Source organism: Mastigoproctus giganteus, chromosome 11, assembly GCF_048544385.1.
Source record: "Mastigoproctus giganteus isolate SK-2022 chromosome 11, ASM4854438v1, whole genome shotgun sequence".
Classification (NCBI taxonomy): domain Eukaryota; kingdom Metazoa; phylum Arthropoda; class Arachnida; order Uropygi; family Thelyphonidae; genus Mastigoproctus; species Mastigoproctus giganteus.
Window position 1 is genome coordinate 58,763,914 of NC_143585.1, and position 21,884 is coordinate 58,785,797.

The 21,884-nt window shown below is 36.2% G+C and overlaps 1 protein-coding gene across 2 annotated transcripts in view; it reads left to right on the forward strand.

The window, feature by feature from the left end:
* Positions 1–21,884, forward strand: part of LOC150078032 (putative phosphorylase b kinase regulatory subunit alpha) — a 608,767-nt gene that overhangs the window by 336,979 nt on the left and 249,904 nt on the right. For both annotated transcript variants that reach the window (XM_090384728.1, XM_090384727.1), the window contains exons 18-19: positions 10,477–10,549; positions 15,668–15,759. In XM_090384728.1, the coding sequence (XP_090240854.1) occupies positions 10,477–10,549; positions 15,668–15,759 (165 nt within the window). The remainder of the gene's footprint in view (positions 1–10,476; positions 10,550–15,667; positions 15,760–21,884) is intronic.

Consider the following 21,884-nt stretch of genomic DNA (forward strand, 5'->3'; position numbering starts at 1 on the left):
CGCATCAGTGTCAAAAGCTTTCCTGAAATCCAAATATATGATATCAAAATTATTTTTTGCATCCAGTTCCTTTGTGACCACATCATAATAACCAATCAAATTTGTCAGACAAGACTTTCCCTTAACAAACCCATGCTGTGTTTGAATTATTGCTGCAGTCTTGTCTAGATGATCCTGCAATGCATCTTTAACCAGTGACTCCATTATTTTACCCGGAACAGAAGTTAAACTAACTGGTCTGTAATTACTTGTGCAGTGGTTTTCAACAGGGGTGCCACGTAATTTGGGTTTAAGTTACTTAAACTTATTATTTTTTAAAAATTTATGTTTATTTCATTTAAAATGGTGTACAGAGGGGTGCCGCAAAATAAAATAAATTACTTGGGTGCCGTTATTATAAAAAGGTTGAAAACCACTGCTCTAATGTATTTCTGAGCTCCTTTATACAAACTATATAAATTTGCAGTAGAAAAATTATTAAGAGGGATCAAATTAACAATAGTCTGTTAATTTGATCCCTCTCTTTTTTTTCAGTTCTTTGAAATAGTTTCAGCCAAATATTTTCCAATGTACCTTTCTTCTAAAGAAATAGATCCTAAATATGATAATGCGGGTTCTTCATCTTCAGTTTGGTGTTGGATTATTTAGCAGAGTTGATCTTCATTTGAATAATCAAAAGTTCGGTCAACAATAATTGAGAAATATTTTCTTTGTTATACTTGATATTTTTCTGACACTTTTTCTGCCAATATATTTATCAATTCATAAACAGTTTTGGATAAATAACCTTTCCTTTCCTACAATTTTCTAACTTTATAATAAACTGCCCCCATGAATGGATAGAATTTTTTAAGGAGAGGCATGGTAGCTAAAAACAAACCACAGTCTTTAATTCAACATTTTCTGCATTGCCACAAAAAAAGACAAGTTAGTTTTGGTAAGGAATTTAATGACTAAGTACATGTACTGTTTTTGAGGATTGCAATTCTTATACTCTGCAGTTATTGCTTTTGTCAGGTATTGAACTCATCCATCTTTAAATTCAGTTAAAGTTCATGTCTCCTCTGAAAATAGTAAAAAGAAACATTTCCAGTTAGTGGTGGATCTTGTGCCACTTTGAGGGGTAATTGCTGTTGGTGGTCTCTTCATATTAAAATTTGTTTTACAATATGAAACTATTTATGTACCATATTTTACTTTATGTGAACACAATTATTTCAGTATAACACTTGAGGATCATCACCCTACGGATCATCCTCCCCCAAATAAATTAATATTTCCAATATTTTTAAGAAGGCTATATAAACTGTGGAGTAGAAAAATTATTAACTCTTGGAAACAGATATGATTTTGGAAAAATTTTAACCATTTTTACTTAATTAATATATTAAATTGTGCTCAGTGGAGTTTTAATAGGCGTAATCACATTTGTTAACTTGTTTTTAAATTAAGCTAGAGGTTTTGCAAGTTATGACTTAATATTTTAATCTTTTTATTGGTGATTTTACACAAATATCAATTATTTTTAGCTAAGAAATTTTATAATCTAGTAAGATTATAACTTTACGAACATAGTAGTATAATGTAATATATATAACATAAACTTTGAAATATCTATATATATATATATATATATATATATATATACACACACAGGGTCATTCACTACCAGTGCGACAAACTTGCAGGAGGTGTAGGGGGCACAAAGACGAATCGGAATCACATAGCTTTGCAAGGTCCGAAATGCCTTCATCATGGGGTAGAGGACGTTGAACGGGAGGTCGCGTGAACAGCGATCCCGCTGGAAATCAGCATTTGCGAACCGTTTCTGTTGAAGAAACCAAGTAGCAAAAGTCCTCTGGAGTGGATAATCCACAGGCTCCAATGATTGGACGCGTTGCAGATGGTATGAACTCATTTGGTTTGTTGACAGTATCCTCCATACAGTGAATTGGGAAATACTCAATCGTTGGCCTATCGCTTGAGTACTCGTACTCGGATTGCCTTCTGCAAGGCGTAGGACATTCTCCTCATTGTCTGGCGTCCTCATCATTCGCTCTCGATTCATGGTACCTCTTGTGAAACAACCAGTCTCACATAACCTTCTGTGCACACGTGTGAAAATCGTATGACGAGGAGCACGCCTGTGCGGGAAACGATCCTGGTACAAGCGCAGAGCAGCGCGCCCATTACAGTCCGCAGCTCCATACGCTAGGTGCATGTCGGCCAGTTCAACGTTTGAATACTCGTCCATCCTACTGCCTTGGGAACTGGTTCGCAAATGCTGACTTCCAGCTGGATCGCTGTTCACGCGACCTCCCGTTCAATGTCCTCTACCGCATGACGAAGGCATTTCGGACCCTGCAGTGCTATGTGATTCCGATTCATCTTTGTGCCCCCTACACCTCCTGGAACTTTGTCGCACTGGTAGTGAATCACCCTCTATATATAACTTGCTGTGTAATATGTATTATTGTTGCATAACCTGTGAATAGTGTTATTATTATATTGAGGTATCTGTTAATTTAGTATGGTACACTGTAGACTCAATAGAAAGCAGAATCACTTATAACATGATCAAAGGTTGGACCCAAATTCCACCCCTCCCTTTCTTGCTTCAAAGCTGATGATTCACAATTTGTTCCAGTGCATTTACCTGTTCGGGTGAACATTTATAGGTGTTGATTTTTTACAGGCCTTATGGAGTGATTAGTACAGTTACTATCTGTAAATGATGTCCTATGAATAAATTTTATAATACTACTTTTAATTTCTTTGTTGTTTCATCTTAATGCTTCATTTGCCTTTGTATTAGGCAAATATAGCTCAGGTTGGAGGCAACCTATGACTAAATTACAATAATAGTAAAATAATAATTCTCTCTTTTTTTTGTCTTTATTTTATTTTACTTTATATTTATTTTACTTTATTTTTATTTATCTTTATTTTACTTATTGATTTTACTACAGTTTTAGAAGGAAAGTTCAGTGATGCAAATAAACTCAAAGCTGTTCTCGAAAAATGCAACAGTGGCAAAGTTTACATCTGCTATTTGGAAGTATCTAAGCTTACTCTACATAATATTAGTGTGTGTTTTCAAATTTTTATTTCCTTTTCTTTTCCTTTTAATAAAAAAAATTAATGTCCATAGAAAGTTCTCAAAAGTAAAAAAGAAAAGAAGATGCATCTCAAAACAGATGTCTCAAAACAAATGTGGTGGAATCTACTCTTAGGGATGGATAAAAGATTAAGCTAACCTGCGGCAGGCTACAAATAACTTTGATGCTAGTGAAAGTCTTCAGCAAAAGCGGCTTAAGACAGCAAGCAACAGCCCACTGGATAAGGCCATGTCCACATGCTTCACTCGAGGACATGCAGTAGGAACAGCAGTATCTGGTGAAATTATCAGGAGTCAATTTAAAAAAACTAAGAAAGACTTAAGACAACCAGCATGGAGTACAAGCATATGAGAAAGAATTCAAAGTGAGCAAGAGCTTGCTCAGCTGATGGAAAAAGAGGGGCTCATTGTTGTTTTCTGTATTTATTAACAATATTGGCAAAGGCATTTCTGACTTAATATTTAGGTTTTCATATGATAACGAAGTTTTGAGAGGTAATTTATCACCGTAATAAGGATATGCTACTGCAAGAAGATCAAGACAAATTAGGCAGATGGGTTAAGTAGTAGTAATTGAAGTTTAATATTGACAAATGCGTGGTACTGAATATGGGTATCAGTAATCACAGATTAACGGTTCAGCTGTGTGGTACCACCCTCAGGGCAGTGAAGAATGAGAAGAATGAAAAAGTCATGGTGGTAATTATGGTCAGACGTGAACTTGCTGAGCAGTGCAGACTGGTTGCTAGGACAGCTCATGGGTTTTGTCAGTGATATACAGGAATTTGCTAGCAGGGGTAAGGATGCGATTATCCCATTGTATCAGGCACTGATTAGATGACATTTGAGTACTGCAAACAGGTCTGGAAGCCTCATTTTAGGAAGGACATGAATCTGTTGGAATGGGTGCAGAGAAATAAAATGCAATAAAATTTGAGTGGGAGCAAACGGGTGTTCTTACCAGGAAAGGCTTAAATTTTGCAAATTGCTTCACTGGAAACTAGGTACCATCAGAGATATCTAATTAAGGTAGTGTATAAGGCCTTGAATGGATTGAATAAGCTCAATGCTGATGGAATCCTTCCTCTTGCTCAAACTACACACATACACATGAGGGGCCATAAATTCAGATTGAGGAAGGATCATTGCAAGTCAAATGTGATGGTTGAAAGTAAATTTACGCTCATCCGATGTGGGTAAATTTACCTTCAGCCAGACGGTAGTTGATTGTTGAAAAAAAGTTTCCATCTGGTGTTGTGTTGTTAGAGGTGGGTAGCCTGAATAAATTCAAGGAAGAAGTGGATAAACTCTTATAGGGATGTACAGGTGGGATGGGAAGTGTTGCCCCCCCATCCTGTATAAACTTGCTTTGCACGTGACGGTACTGTCACGTGCAAATAATATGCATGTGACAGTATAAATTTCTCTTACATCACCTGGCAGCTGTAGATGTAACATCTCTTCTACATTAAAATTTTTGACAGACCAATTTAGATGTGTTCTTTTCACTGTCTTCAGTGCTGGTAACCCTTGTCATACTGCAATTTTATTTTAAACATGGTTTTGAAAAAAACATCGATGTTATAGATTTTTTTTAAATAAATTTGACAGCTGTACATCTTGAAAATGACAACTACATTGATTTGCAAATTTTGGCTCTTTAGAAATTTTTTAAATGTTAAAAGCATTATGCGATCTTGCTGCTTTGTTCCCTAATTTATCAACAATGTAAGGGTGAAAATTCATTAAATGGAACTTTATTATACAGCAGAAATAAAATATATACTAAGTCCCCAACTTAAGAAGGGTTGTACCAGAAGTTTGTTAAAATATCTGTTCTAAACTTATGAAGCATTTTCCAATATAAACAATCCAATGTTATTTATAGTTTAAAGAAGTATATGCAACAAATGTAAACTTTGTTATAAAAATTAAATTAATAAAAATAATTCTGTAATTTTCAGTGATTATAGAGTCAATAAAATCAGTGATCTTCCTCCATTTGTTTAGTATCCTAAATTCAGTGAATTCAGTCTACCTGTCAATCCATTAACCAGAATTCTATGGACCACTGAAGTAACGAAAGGAAACTCATGGCAAACAGTAACCCTCTCTTTTCCACTTATTTTATATTTGTCGTTCCCGCTTAAAACTGTTCTTTCAACTCACTTATTGCACCATATAATGAAAACAAAAAAAAAAAAACATTGACCATTTATTCTTTACTTGTTTGAAAGGATAAGGTTTCACTTCAGGTCCATAAAATTACTTAGCATTCTCCAACCAGGTTTAAAACAGTAAACAGTCGTGTGTAATAGTTGTTTTACCATATAGAAATTATTTCAGGCAGTTGTAATTGATTTATGACAGGGGCAGTTTTCTGAAGAGCAAAGGACTGTCCATTGCATTTCTCAAGTCATCGACTTTGGGAGTCACTGTTAATTTATGAAGAAAAGTTTCCCAGCCCAGTAGCTTCTTATGTGAAGCATGGGTTGATCCAGTGTTGTATTGATATTGCAAACAATATCGATACAGCTTTCATCTATTTGTATATGTAGGCAGGAGCGGCAGTGTGTAGCACACACTTCTTGATGAGACCGGGGTTTGAGCCCATGACTGCCAAATATGGAGGATGCGGAAAGGTCAGGGAATGACCACCGCATATCCCTGGAGCAATATGGCCTTAGTTGCAAATGCTCCTAAAAAAAAAACCAATTAACATAATAATAAATATTTGTATATGATCCAGAAAAAAAAAAAAAAAATCAAAGACTGTATTGTAATAAAATATAGTTTTAAACAGCTTTGTATTTAACTGAGTGACTGCTCATATTTTCACTGCATCACAAGACTGATTGTGCAAGACTGGTGTGGCTGAACATGTTTAATATGCCTTACTTTGGGCAAAGTGGTGAGGCAGCCATAGGTCCCTGGTTATAAACAGTAATAGATTCAGCACTGAACCCTGAGGAATCCCACTAATAGCATTAATCCAAGAAGAGTAGTGCTGATTTATAACCAGCCTTTGTTATCTGCCACTCAATCATCTCTTTATCCATGGCAGTAACTTACTCCTCTTGCCACACTGCTCCAATTGTACAGCAGTCATTTGTGTGGAAAAGTGTTAAAAGCTTTATTGAAATCTAAAGATATGATGCAGACTTGTTATTTGCCACCAGTTCCTTTATTATTTAATCATAATAGCTAATCAGACTGGTCAGACAGGATCTCCCCTTTAACAAATCCATGCTGTGATTTCTGTAAATATCCTTTCCTCTTAAGATGATCCCACAGTACTTCTTTAACCACTAACTCTATTACTTTCCCTGGAACAGAAGTTAAACTTGCATGTCTATAATGGGCCACATCACCCTTTGATTTCCTCTCTTTTTGAATAGGAAATGAATTTGCAACCCCAATCTATAGAAATCTCCCCTGAATTTAAAGATTCTCTCATAATCGATATGAAATATTTGCTTATCTCTTTTGATGCTTCTTTTAGTATAACTGGATAGATACCATTAGCATAAGCTTTAGCAATTTGTTTTTAGCTTTAGCAATTTGTCTTCCACTTTCTTCGGAGTTATAATAAAATTATTTACCTTCAGGTAAATCTTGATGGACTTCTGGTGTTCCCATCCCTAATATCTTCTTCATGCATAAATGTAGATGCAAAATATTTATTTAATTTTTCAGCAACATGAACTGTAGTTATGCCATTCATATCTAGTGTACCAATATTTTTGATCCCTCTCTTTCTAGTATATTAACATAAGCAGAGAATTCTATACTACTTTTCTTGGCATTCTTTGCCAAGTACTCAAAATCTGCCGTAGCTTACCTAACGACTTTAGTGACTTCATTGCAGGTACACACTGGTCAGTTTGAACTTGCTATAGGATTGCATGTGCCTTGCTAATTTATGAACCCCAGGGGCTCACAACTGGTGAGTATGGGCTTGGCAAACCCAGGGTCCTGAGCTGGATATCACCATTCTTCTCCTTGGTGATTTCTGACCCCCCCCCTCTCTCAGGGTAACTCGGGAATTTTTTTTTTGGCTGGTGCAGCATAAGCCTCAGGCTTCCTTGCCATATGGCTAATAATAATAATTATCCCAGTCATTTTTCTTGCCTACCACTAGTTTGTTTGATCCATTTTTGAATCCACATACCTTACTTGGTATAAAAAGTTTAGTAATTTTTATGATTACTTCCATCAATGCCTCCCATTTAGAATTTGCATTTTTTGATGTCATCATTTGATTCTAATGAAAGGAATCTGAAACTGCCTAAGACCACTGCTGTCACCCTTTGTGAAATTTAAATTCCTTCCCCTTACTCTTGATAATAGTTATATTGTTTACATAAGTATTATGTTTACATAAGTAAAGAGGTCTTTTGCTGCTTTTAGCATTAGCATTAGTTGTGAGGCATATGATGCAAGAAAGCAAGCCTATACAGCATAAGCCAAAAAAAAAAAAAAAAAAACCTTCCCATTTCACACATCCAGTCACTCCCACTGTTTATCCAGTTCAGCCTTAAATTTATTTAAGCTATCAACTTACACAACAACAGATGGAAGTCTGTTCCAGCAATCAACTACCCGCTGGCTCAAGGCAAACTTCTGCACATCTATTCTACAACTGTGTTTCCTCAATTTGAATCTATGCCCACTCAGGTTCTTAGTCTGAGTAAGCGGAAGTATCCCGTTAGCATTGAGCCTGCTCAAACAATTTAAGAGCTTATACACCTCAATCAGATCATCTCGCAGGTGCCTAGTCTCCAGATGCTGCAACTTGCAGAACTTAAGCTTTTCTTCATAATTGCACCCTTTTGTTCCTCTCACCAATCTTGTTGCCCTTCCTGTACTCATTATAGCAACTTTACATCCTTCCTAAAATGAGAATTCCAGACCTCTACACAGTACTCAAGGTGTGGCCTGACCATTGTCTTATACAAAGGGATAATCAGCTCCTTTTCTCTGCTAGCAAAATTACTATATATCATTGACAAAACTCCATGACTTGCTCTGGCAGCCCATCTGCACTGTTCAGAGAACTTCATATCTGACTGCGCAATTTTATCCCCCCCCCCAGGTCTTTTTCTCTACCTCCCTGAGTGTACCACAGAGTTAGTACGTTTCTCTTGAGTTACTGCTACTAATATGCAGTACTTTGCATTTGTCAGTGTTAAACTTCAGTTGCCACTTCTCAGCCAGCCCATCTGCCTAACTTTTCTAGATCCTGTTGCAGTAGCATACTGTCTTTATTGTCATTAACAACCCTGCCAACCTTTGTATCATCTGGAAACTTGGACATTAAGCCCCATATACATTCATCAATATCATTGATAAATGCACAAAACAACAATGGGCCTAGCACCGAACCCTGGGGAACTCTGCTAATAACATTAGTCCATGTAGAGCATTGTCCATTTGTTACCACTCTCTGCCATCTCCCACTCAACCATCCCTTTATCCATTGCAGTAACTTGCCCTTAATGCCATACTGCTCCAATTTGTACAGCAGTGTTCCATGTAACAGTATCAAAAGTTTTCCTGAAATCCAAGTATATGATATCAAAATAATTTTTTGCATCCAGTTCCTATGTGACCACATTGTAGTAACCAATCAAATTGGTCAGACAAGACTTCCCCTTAACAAACCCATGCTGTGTGTGAACTATTGGTGCTGTCTTGTCTAGCTGATCCTGTATCACCTCTTTAACTAGTGACTCCATTATTTTCCCCAGAACAGAAGTTAAACTAACATGTCTATAATTATTTGTGTTGCCCTTTGAACCCCCTTTTTGAATTGGGGATACATTTGCCATCTCCAGTCCATGGGGACCTCCTCTGATTCTAAGGATGCTCTCAAAGTTATGGCTGAGGGTTTGCTTACTTCCCTTGCTGCCCCCTTCATTATAACTGGATAGATTCCATCTGCCACAGGTGTTTAACTTCAACAATTTCTGCTCCACTTTGCCTCAGTTATCACAAAATCACTTAGCTCCCTGTTAGAGTTTGATAAACTTCTGGCATTCCCCTCCTTGAATAACTCCTCATGTGTGAATGTAGATGCAAAATACTCATTCAGTTTTTCAGTTACTTGAGCAAGATCATCAATCGTCGAACCATCTATGTTAAGTGTACCAATCTGATTCATCCCCTTCCTTTTAGACTTTACATAAGAAGTCTTTGGTGTTTTTCTTTGCATCCTTTGTCAAAGATTTCTCGTAATCTGCCTTTGCCTGCCGACCTCCCTTGTGACTTGATTACAGACTAGCTTATATCTTTCGCAGGCTTCTTTATTGCCTGATAATTTTATATGCATCCCATTCATTTTTCTTCTCTGCCACAAGCCTCATTAATTCATCGAACATCCATTTTGGCCTGAACCTTCTACAGTATTTCTTAAGTTGGTATGAAAAGCCTCGTAGCCTCCAAGATTAAGTCCTTGAAGGCTTCCCATTTAGAATTCCCTGTTAGTAACGTCATCAGTTGATCCCACTCTATAGAATTTAGAAACTGTCTGAGACCTCTGTAGTCACCTTTATGAAAACCAAAACTTTACCCTTGATAGTAATTACATTTTTAAGTAAATCACACATCAGTACACTGATCACTGTTACCTAGTGGTTCCTTCATCTGCAATTTCCTAATGCATGCATGCATCATCATTGCCAATAATCAGATCAAGGATATTACTCCCTCTGTTTGCCCCTTGAACATGTTGCTGTAGAAAACAATCCTCCAATAAATTCCCAAAGGTCTTGCTAGCATGCAAGTGACCAACCCACAAGTTCCATTCAACTTGTATATCTTTAAGTATATTTATATATTATAATCATTGCCACCTAGTGCTTTCTTTATCTTTATGTTCTTAATGCATGATGAATCACTGCTAATAGTCAGATCAAGATTATTGCTTTCTTTTGTCTTAATTCAAGTCTAGCATCAACAAGTATCTTCACAACAAGTATCTTCATATTTGCATTCAGGTTTTTAATTAAAAAAAAAAACAAAACAAAATACAAGATAATTTGATTTTAATCAAAAATAATTGGTCTCAAGAACAAATTTCCACTATGCTTTGTAACAATAAACTTATATAAATTTAGAAATATTGAATAAATACTAAATGGAGTAGATAAAAAGTTATGTTTGGAAAAGGGTTACAATTTGCAATTTTTTTTATTAATTTTTGGTCTGTATTTTTTTAGGTTTATGCTGCATATTCTTTACTTCTTTGAATCATTTTGCCAATACTAATATTGCTTTCTTTAATATATACTAATAATTATTTAAAACTATGTTTTATGTTTGTAAAAAAAAAATTTTTTTTTCTTGGAAAAAAACAGAATTAGGTAAAGTTCCATTAGCTATGATATCTACAATAAAGAAATTGAAGAGTGGTTATATCAGTGGCACAAGGTAAATAATTTTTAATTTATAGAACAGAAGTTATTACATTTTTTTTAGTATCTAAGAATCTGTATTTTATTTTCCTAATGCAGTTTTTCCCGAGCTTGAATGTCTAACTGTTAAGTAGACAAATTGGTGAAATTTGTCATCCAAAAAAGAAACTAAAATTGAAGTGGTGAGCACACGAACTTTAGTCTTCCCTGATTATTATTTTCATACTGTCTGTGTACATCATTATTTAGAAAGAATTAGCATTAGCAAAGGCACAATAATCATATTTCTTGCTTTTGTTGCTTTGTATAGGCCAACAATGAGAGATTTAAGGGGCTCACATCTGGTGAGGTTTAGGCTTAGCACACCCAGGGTCCTGAGCTGGATATCATCATTGTTCTCTTTCTTGGTGATTCTCTTCTACTTCTGACTCTCTCTCACTCTCTCTCTCTCTCTCTCTCTCTCTCTCTCTCTCTCTCTCTCTCTCTCTCTCACACACACACACACACACACACACACACAGGGTAACTTGGAAATTTTCTTTAGCCGGTGCGGCATAAGCCTCAGGCTTCCTTGCATTATATGGCTAGTAATAATAATAATGTCATGGCCATACTTATGCATAACTGTTTTTTTTTTTTAATAATTGCTTTTTTAAAATTATTAAGACTAAAGAGTCTCCTTTATTTACAGTTTCTTTTTTTTTTTTTAAGGATATATTTAATCTTGAGCATCAGTGCATGTACTCTTTAATTGCATCACAATTAAAAAATATATGTAAATATTTATTGATTGTTTATATAATTAAAATAGTGTGTTCCATTCCAAAGTGCATAATTTTTAACAATTTATCGACTTTTTTTCCCAAAACAACATAGTGACCTCTTTATAACAATGTGCTGCTGCCACGACATTTTTGACTTGCACACTTGAAGTTTGGAATTTTTATTGATAATTTAGTTTATAGTTTAATTTAGTTTAGTTTATTGGAAGTTTATAGCTTAAAGTTTTGTTACATCTTTTTTTATTTTCTGTTTCTGTTCTGGAGAATTCTGTATTACCAAATTATAAAAGTATTTTTGGTTTTGCTGTCAGTAGAATCATAATATAATTCATTAAATGAATCTTAAAGTAAAGGAACCACTAGATGACAATGATCATAGTATATTGATGTGGGATTTATTTAGGAAATAACTTCTGTCAGGGGTAAAGGGAGGAATTTTTATTTCACCTAGGTGAAATAAAAAAATTAAAATCATAAAAAATCATTTTAAAAATTAAAAAAAAAAAAAAAAAAATTCTGTGGAACCAGCAGGTGGGGTTATTCAAATACATATGCAGAACAAAAATATGCTACGTGGATGTGCTGAAAAATGATAATTGAGGTATAATACTGATTCCCTCAGCATGAATTGTTGAGGAGGCTTCCATCCTGAAGTGGGTTGATAATGGCTGCAGCTTACTTTTTTTTTTTTACTGATGTAATATTATACAGGAATGTAATGCACTATTATACAGAATATGGCATACATGTTTTTCTGGGATTACCACAGAAAATATACACACATGCGTGCACGCACACATTTATATACATAATACATTCAAAAAGTTCCCAGAATATCACTCTGATATTTAAATATTTTGTACTACAGCCATAAGGTTTCATGGGACAATCATGTTGTCCTTTGTGTGCTCAAATGCCAAGTGGGAACTGGCTTGTATGTCAGAACTGATTGAGTGCAGAAGGTTGCAGCTTGTTCTTCAAATATGGTAGCAAAGTTCTTTAAATATGGGGAAAGTGCTAGAGAGACACTGCAAGCATTGCAAAAAAGTTTAAGAAGATGATGTTTTGAAGAAAATAGTGATTTACAAATGGTTTAATTGGGTTACAAATAGACAGAATGGATGCCATTCTACATCATGAAATGATGAAAATGTCACAAAAGTGAAGGAATCATGCCAAATGATAGGTAAATGACTGTTGTTGAGATTGCTCATGATATTGGACTGGGAGGGCGTCTCCGTAGCCAGGTGGGAAAGAGCAGCAGTGCGTAACACATGCTTCTTGATTAGACCGGGGTTCGAGCCCATCACCACCAAATACGGAGGGTGCGGAAAGGTCAGGGAATCACCACCGCATATCCCAGAGCAATATGGCCTTAGTTGCTAATGCTCCTAAAAACCAAATAACCAGCAAACAAAACAAACGATATTGGACTGTGTATGCTCAGTACACATAATCCTGGTGCAAGATTTAGGGATGCATCACTGCTTGCAGTCTGTTCCATGCTTGCTGTTGGATGATCAAATGAATTGGAGGAAAGACATCTCAGATGATTTTAAAAAATCTATGCAGGATCTGAGCTTCCTAAGAAAAGTGGTCACTGGGGATGAGAGTTGGGTGTTCACCTATGATCCCAAGACCAAGATGGAATCATCCAAATGGCAGGCAAAAATGTCCCCACAGCCCAAGAAGCCTCATCCAACAAAATCTTGACATCAAAGTCACACTGATCATTTTTTGATGATGTGGGCATAGTGCACCAAAAATTTGTGACTAGAGGAGGAACATTACTACTGCTTGCTGCATTAAGGTTTTGATTCTTTACATGAGAATATGAAGTGAAGACAACTTCAAAAATGATCCTGAAGCCCCATTTTCTGCTCCCAGTCACATGACAATGGCAGTTCAGTAATTCTTGGCTGCAAAATAAGTTACATTCATGCAGCAGTCCCCCCCCCCTCTCTACACACACTCACCTTGCACCATCTGACTTTTGGCTGTACCCTAAACTGAAAATGGGGCTTCAGGGTCTTCTTCTTTTTTTTTTTTTTTTTACACTACAGTGGATGACATCAAAGAAAATAATGAAGTGGCCCATGTGTGTATGCTAAAAAACAAAATTTTAAAGAATGTTTCAAAGTTTGGGGAGACCCAGGGAGAAATTGTGTGTGTGTGTACGTGTGCGTGCGCAGAAGGAAAGTATTCTGAAGGTGATTAGGTTATTAAGCTCACTGTTCACTCAATAAACTTATAGTAAAATTCCAGGAACATTTTCTATGTGCCTCATAGATACATGAGCACACTACCCTACCTTTAATGACCAGACACCTCTCCTTTAATATTTGGTCATATCCTACCCCGTCCCCCAAGCACCACATGCTAGGCACAACTATAAATATTATTATATTTAATAATGTCCTTCAGGGAGAGAAATTAATATGATTGTGAATGCAAGATTCCATGATCGACGGAATTAACAACTTCCAGTGTGGAATGATAATAGGGTACCACATAAGCAATCGATCTGTGTACATGACATTTCAATGGTACTAAATATCTTTAGTTCAATGATTGATAATGTGAACTGCAAGTAGAAGCAGACTGGTGCTTAAACCATCAGGAAGTGACCTGGTAAACCTCAGAAGCTGATGAAATGTAAAGGAGAGCCCCGCAAGGAACCATCTGCTTGGAATGCATGTTGATTGTTACAGAGTACATTGCATGATGGTTCATGATTTAGGTTACCATGGTCAAGCAGCCATCCACAAGTCACTAATTACCCTGACTAATGCCTTATTCCATCTAGCTTGGTGTAAGGCCTGTCATTCTTGGACCATAGGCCAATGGAAAGCCATGCTTTGAAGTGATATGTCATGGTACGTGGTCTGCCAGTCTCCAGGCATCTGCCACACCCAGGTTGAGCCTAGGTGTGGCAGATGCCTGGAGGAAGCTAACTGCTGGACTGTATCATCTGAATAATGAAGTTTTGCAGAGGCAGTATGATCTGGAGCTGTTTTAATGGTTTGGGCTGGGCCCATTGGTTGGTTTGGACAAACCATGAATGCTGAGGTCTATCTAGACAATAACGTATTATTGTCTACATTGTGGCAACATGTCAAAGAAGGCTCCATATCATACTGCTCTCATTATGGTGGACTGGTTTGAGGATATGAGAATCAAAAATTTGGACTAACCAGCCCACAGCCCTAAGACTATAGAAAACCTCTGGATTTTTCTATAGTCGCTTCTCACATCGTGATGTGTGAGGAGACTGCCCAAAAAAACTAGGCTGTGGCTGTCATAAAGGCTAAAATATTCAGCACATGTTATTAGTTTTTCCTGTAATTAAAGGTTATTTGTAGATGTGAATGTGTCTGGATATTAATGGTAGGGTGGTGTATAAAAAAAACACACCATATGGTTAAGAAAAATAGAATGGCTAGGTCAAGCAGAGAACAATGCTAAAGCTAAAAATAAAGAAATGACAAAAAAGGAAAGGGAAGGTGAAATATAATTAGCTTACTTTATTTTCATTCTTTATTTTTCCATTTAATTATTCCATTATTTTGTTAGTATAATATGACAATTCTAAGATTACTCTGCTTAAATGCATTTTTTGTTCCATCTAATGCCCTAATTTATTTTCTCTCTTGAGAGGGAATATAATTTAAAACATGCAATACATGGATCTATAGTTCTTATCACTTTGAAATAGTGTTGCAAGGACATCAATCTACTTCAATTTTGTCTTTCGCTGCATTATGGTCAAACTTCAAGTTAGATTCATTGTTGAATTGACATTTTTTGTTATCAGTTACAGCATTCGTCTGATGCTATGATTCTGTCAGGTACTCAAGCCTTTATGGGTTTTTAAAGAGATGTAATATTTTATTTTCATTTAATTTTTTTATAGTTGGTCAAGTTGATGTAGTGCCATTCAAAGAACATTTCCCTCATATCATTTTATCACCTGTCAATGAGTGCTGCTCTAAATTTCCTTAATTTTTTGATTGGAACAAAAGATTTATTCATTTAATCTTAAAACTTTCTACAACACTCATATAACTTTCTTCTTCTTCTAGACCTTCATCATTTGTGTATTTCTTTGATTTTTGCATTAGTCTTGTTATTTGCTTGACTTAACTATATTTTTTATCTTGCAATGTATGCATTAATATTTATATAGGGCTGCCATAAGCACTTTTTAGATAGTTATAATTATCTTTCCTTATTTTTTCTGATTCTTCCATTAAATTATTCTAATACTTTGTTGGTATGTAGATGCACTCATATTTTGTAATTTTTTTTCTTTTTAGTTTTATTTTTTATTTTTATTTGTTTATTTTTTTTAGAGTTGCTTTAGGCACTCTTGAGGAATTTCTTAGCACATCATGTATTACTAATTTGAGCTTTCTTGGTAATCAAGAAGAAGGTGATCCTGATAGTAAGTATGCTATTTTGCATAACATCCCCCAGCCCCCATCAGTCATTTTTTATTTTATAACATTAGCTTCAGTTTTAATTGGCATAATTTTAATTGGAATGGTATACTTTTTAAATACAGTAAACCCTCACTAATCCGAAGTAATTGGGGGAGAGGTCATCCGGATTAGTGAAGCAAAAGATAGCCCTAAAAGACAAAAAAACTTAGAAAACAAATAAATGAAAAATTAATGATAGTTAATGCAGATGAAAATAAATTTTAAAAACTATAAAAAGACAATACATTTATCAGGTGGCACTGGTGTCGCATGCCAACACCACTTGATCTTTGCTGGGTATACCATTTAAATACAGGTTCTTCCAGAAATACTTCTTTTGGCTTTTTTAATGTCTGTTTGATACACTGATTTTATCACTCCCCACACTGAATTTTAAAAGAAATGTCTTTATAGATTCTTTTTGTTTTTTAATATCTGCCTGTTGGCCAATACCAAATTCTTCAGCATTTTTTTTTTCCAGGAACAGCATTTTTAAGTTGTTCTTTCATTTTTAGTTTATTAATGATAGTTAAAGTTAAATAATTATATAAAATATGTTAACTTATGTACATATGTATATATATAAAGAAGTATGCAAATGATACAATATAAGTAATAATGTCCATCCGACTCAGAGTCAACAATGATCCTAAACAACATGCAAGACAATGTAATGTATGCTCTCTCTCTCTCTCTCTCTCTCTCTCTCTCTCTCTGCGTGCAGTCAATCAGCACGCAGTGAGAGTTACTCATCTACTTTCCTAAATCCTGTGTGTCTTTCAAAGTACTCAACTACGAACGGAATTTTTCATATTTCGATCCGGATTATCCAACATCCAGATTAACTGTAACCAGGTTAGCGAGGGTTTACTCTATAAATTAGTTTGCAATCAAATCACAAGGAAGATTATGAGAAATCTTTGGCAAAGGATTCAAACAAAAATAGCAAAGATTTCTTTACATATATAGAAGAAAGAGGATGAATCATATTGGTCCACTCGATATCATTGATTTATCTGTTGATGATCCTGCTTTGATTGCTGAAACTGAATAGGTATTTTACATCTGCATTCACACATGAAGAATTCTTTAAGGAATTGGATGCCAGAAGTTTTTGAAACTCTAACATTGGGCTAAATGATGTTGTGGTAACTGATAGGAAAATTTAAGAGAAATTTTTAAAGCCAAACATAGAAAAGATGGGATCTGTCCAGTTATATTAAGGGAAGCATTAAAGGAGGTAAGCAAACCATTAGCCATAATTATGAGAGCATTTGTGGATTCAGGGGAGGTTCCTGTGGACTGGAGATATGTGGATATATCTCCAATTCACAAAGAAGATCAAAGAGTGACATGAGTATTTACAATTAACTATTAACTTAACTTCTGTACCAGGGAAAATAATGGAGTCACTATTTAAAGAAATAATGCAGCATCATCTAGACAGGTGTGTAGCTATACTACAATCACAGCAAGGATATGTTAACACGCAATCTTTGTCTGGCCAATATGATTGGATACTGTGGAACTCTAAAATAATTTTGATATCATATACTTAGATTTCAGCAAACTTTTGATAGTTTTCCTTAAAAGAGATGATAGTGTATCTATATGTATTAATCATATTGATGACAGTATATCAGGCTCGATATAAGTTTGCATGTGATAAAGTTTGGCAGGGTGGATGATGACAGTAATCAAGGTATGCTACTGCAACAAGGTCTAGAAAAATTGCACAGATGGGCTGAGAAATGGCAATTGAATTTTACTGTTGACAAATGCAAGGTATTGCATATGGGTATGAGCAGTAATCCCAAAGTAGCATACCAACTGTGTGGTATCATTCAAGGTAGTAGAAAATGAAAATGACCCTGAGATAATGGTAAAGTCTGATATGAAGGTCTCTGGGTAATGCCAGTAATGTACAGGAAGTTTGCCAACAGGGATAAGGGGGTGATTATCCCATTGTACAAGGCAATTGGGAAGGCCACATTTTAGAAAGGATGTGGATCTGCTGGAGTGAGTGCTGAGTAGGGCAACAAAATTCACATCTGTGTGGCAATGTTATTGAAGTGTTTAAGGCTTGGTTGGACTGAGCAAACTGAATGCTGATGGAATTCTTCCATCAGCTTAGGAGACAAATTAAAATTGAAGAAGGATGATTATAGGATAGATCAGTAGAAGTTTACCTTCAACCAGCAGGTGGTTGATTGTTGGAACAAACTTCTAACTGTTGGTTTGAAAGTGGATAGTTTGAATAAATTCAGGGAAGAAGTAGAAAAATTATTGCAGTGGATGGACAGGTAATATGGGAAGTTTTCTTGTTGTGATTTTTTTTTTATTATTATTGTTTTCATTTTGCTGATCCAGTATAAGCTTCATTCATTTTATACTACTAATGCTAATAGATAGCTGCACATTTCTTCATTGGGCTAGTACTTTTTATTTAAAGTGCATAGTATAATACCAGGATAACTTGTGGTGAAGGTCTCCACATGAGATCACTGATGCTATGCACTACTTGCACTATTGCTTTATAGCTCTACTAGAATAAGGCAGTTGTACATTACTACAATGTACTAGTAGAACTAGTAGAACTAGTAGTAATGTACTAGTAGAACATTACTACATTGTAACATTACAATGTAGTAATGTTCTCTTTTTCAAATTGCAAGAAATGTTTTTAACAACTTAGGAGAAGACAGAGAGTGGTGGTCAATGGGTACTGCTCTATATGGACTAATGTCATTAGTGGTGTCCCCAGGGTACAGTGTTGGGCCCATTGTTGTTTTGTATATTTATCAATGATATCAGTGGATATATAGAAGGATATAGATATATTTGGCTACTGTAAAGAGATAAGTATTTTTAATTTTTACCGTATTCTTTGTTAATTAACATAGTACATTGTGTTTTACAAAGATATTAAATAGGTTTAGTAGCATTCATTAGCTTCTTATTTTGAATTTAACCAGCGATTTTTGGAAGCTATGATTCCCGGTGTTGGCGCCAATACTGTTGAACTAGCAGCCATATTGTAGTCGATAAGAAATAGCATAGCGTATATATATATATCTCGAACTGATAGCTTAAGGTATAAAGTAAAACTAGATAGCGTAATACGAAGCACTGTATTAGAAATCTGTTAGCTTATTGTAATATTATCAATTAATAAAAAATATTAATTTTATTAAATTTCATTGTTAATTAAATTGTATTTAAATGGAAATCATAACCCAGACTGGAGCTGCAAAGCAAAGATCGCAGACTAGTAAGAGTGCGGTGACTCAGGTGAGAAACGAATGGGGCAATTCTCCAACGCATCACACTCTCGAAAAATGTGAAATGTTTGCCGACCTTTCTAAAACAGGTCATGATCTAGCCAAGGAGGAACCCTTTGTGTGTGCTAGGTGTCTAGCGTTCAGATGGGCATCTATGATAGCTTGAGGTATAGGGTAAATGCCCATGAAGAAATTAATGAGGGGCCCCATCAAGCTCTCAGCTGCCCAGATTAATGGGAGAGCTCACTCCTGTGCATCAGGCAACACAGAAGCAATCTCCAAGGCAGAATGCGCTGGTCCCAAAGAAACTAGTTATTGTTGGTGACTCTGTTGTCAAGTAGATGGGGAATATACTATGAAACAAGGATAGGTGGAACAGGACCAGGGTATGTCTGCCAGGGGCAGAAGTTGATGAGGTTGTAGAGCAGATATATCTGCACGAAAGGTGATATTGTTGTACACATTGGAACTAATTACATTAAGAGTAAGAGATCTGCACATTTACTCAACAAGTACAAGTCAATGTTGAAAAAAAAGTCACAAGTTAGGGTTGAATGTGAAAGTGTCTAGAATTATGCCCAGACACGATAGGAGAGAGTATATGATCAGGGCCTTGTCGATCACTTTGGCCCTGGAGAGATTGTGCAAGGCTTCAGGGGTAGAATTTGTTTTAGCCTGGTCTGTGCTTCTTGACAGGAGACACTGCTTCTGCAGGGATGGGGTACACTTAAATAGAAAAGGTGCAAGAATATTTCCTGATGCTATCGAGACAGTGTTAGGTGGGTTGGAAAACTGCTAGCTTGTGAAGGGATACACAGACTAAAAGGTAACATTGGCCGCAGGCAGAGACAAAAATGATTCTTGCACTGCTTCTATTAGAATGAGCAGCAGCCTGCAATTCAAGGTAATGGGGATTTCCAGGACTGCCTGGAGTCATAGCGGAACAAGTAAATACATGGGCTGTGTTAGAGTAACTAAAGTAGGAACAGGTGCATGTATACTTGCATGTACACCAATGCTAGGAGTATAGTTAATAAATTCATGAGCTTGAAGTACTAGTCAAGACATCAAAGGCAGATATTGTTGGGATATCAGAGACATGGTGTCACACAGACATAAGCAGTGCAGAACTGGAATTTTGGGAGTACAATGTGTACAGAAAGGATAGACAGGACAAAAAGGGAGGAGGGGTTATGCTGCTAGTTAAGAAACACATAAAATCTAAGGAAGTGTATCCAATTGATGTTGGTGGACAATGCAATGTTGAGTCTGTTTGGTGTGACATAAGCACTGGGAAAGGAAAAATGAGAATAGGTGTGTGTTATAGGCCTAATGGGTCCACTCAGCCTAAAACACTGATGGATCCAATATCTCTCTATTACAGAAGATTTAGGAGAAGTCCGGTTGGCCTGCCTCCCTAAAATCCACTCATGCACACCTTCTCGATGGTAAGCCCTGTTATGTCACTTAGGTGGCAACGAACGTGTAGAGTGGTTCTCTTCAAGACGCCTGGTAAGCATGAAGAGAAAAAGACCAAACCCTCCAGCATGAGAGGACAACAATACAAATGGCCCTCAGTCCCCAGCAGCTTTCACTCTCCCTCTTACGGCAGCGAGAGGATCAGAGTGGAAGCAGAGGGTGCTAAGAATCTCTGGGTACGACCAGGCTGCCATGCACGGAAACTGAACTTGGCCTGTTATAACGTACGATCACTCATCGGTGAAGACAGGATATTAGAGCTGGAAAAGGAATTAGAAAATGTGAATTGGAATATCATCGGTTTGGCTGAAACAAGAAGAAGAAATGAATCACTTATGAGTTTATGAAGTGGAAATCTGCTGTACACCAATGGAAACAATGAAAGGAGTGAAGGTGGAGTTGGGTTTCTAGTCCATAAAGATTTTAAAAACAACATTTTGGAATTCAAAAGTACATCACCAAAGGTGTCAAGGCTAATACTCAAGATTTCTAAGAGGTACAGCCTAAAGATTATAATGATTTATGCACCAACATCGAGCCATGATGATGAAGAGGTTGAAGAAATGTACACCGAAATTCAGAGTCTTCTAGATGAGCAGAAAACCCACTACACTATTATTATGGGGGGACTTCAATGCTAAGGTTGGAAAAAGGCAAAACAGCGCAGAAAGAGGAACTATAGGAAATTTTGGAATTGGTCAAAGAAATAAAAGAGGTGAAAGACTTGTGGAATTTGCAGAATCTCGAGGACTGTCAGTAATGAACACTTTTTTCAAGAAAAGGGTGAACAGAAAGTGGACATGGAAGAGTCCAAATGGATTAACAACTAATGAAATCGACTTCATCCTCACTAACAGAAGATATATTGTGAATGATGTTACCGTCCTGAATAAGGTAAATGTTGGAGGTAATCACAGAATGGTAAGATGTACACTTGATATAGATGTAGGAAAGGAAAGGAAAAAACTGACTCGAGTAAATAATACAAAGGTCTTTGAGATAACAGAGGAGGAGAAAAAGCAGTATGTACTGGAACTTAAGAACAAGTTTGAGCTTCTACAGACTGCTGAGGACCAAGATTTACTTGTTAACAGGAGAGATTGCTTCTACAGGGATGGGATACACTTAAATAGAAAGGGTGCAAGAATATTTGCTGATGCTATCGAGGCAGTGTTAGGTGGGTCAGAAAACTGCTAGCTTGGGGGGAGACAAAGACCAATAGATTGACAGTAGCCACTGGCAGAGGTGAAAGAGATTCTTGCACTGCTTCTATTAGAATGAGCAGAAGCCTGAAAAACAAGATGCATGGTATTTCAGAGACTGCTGGG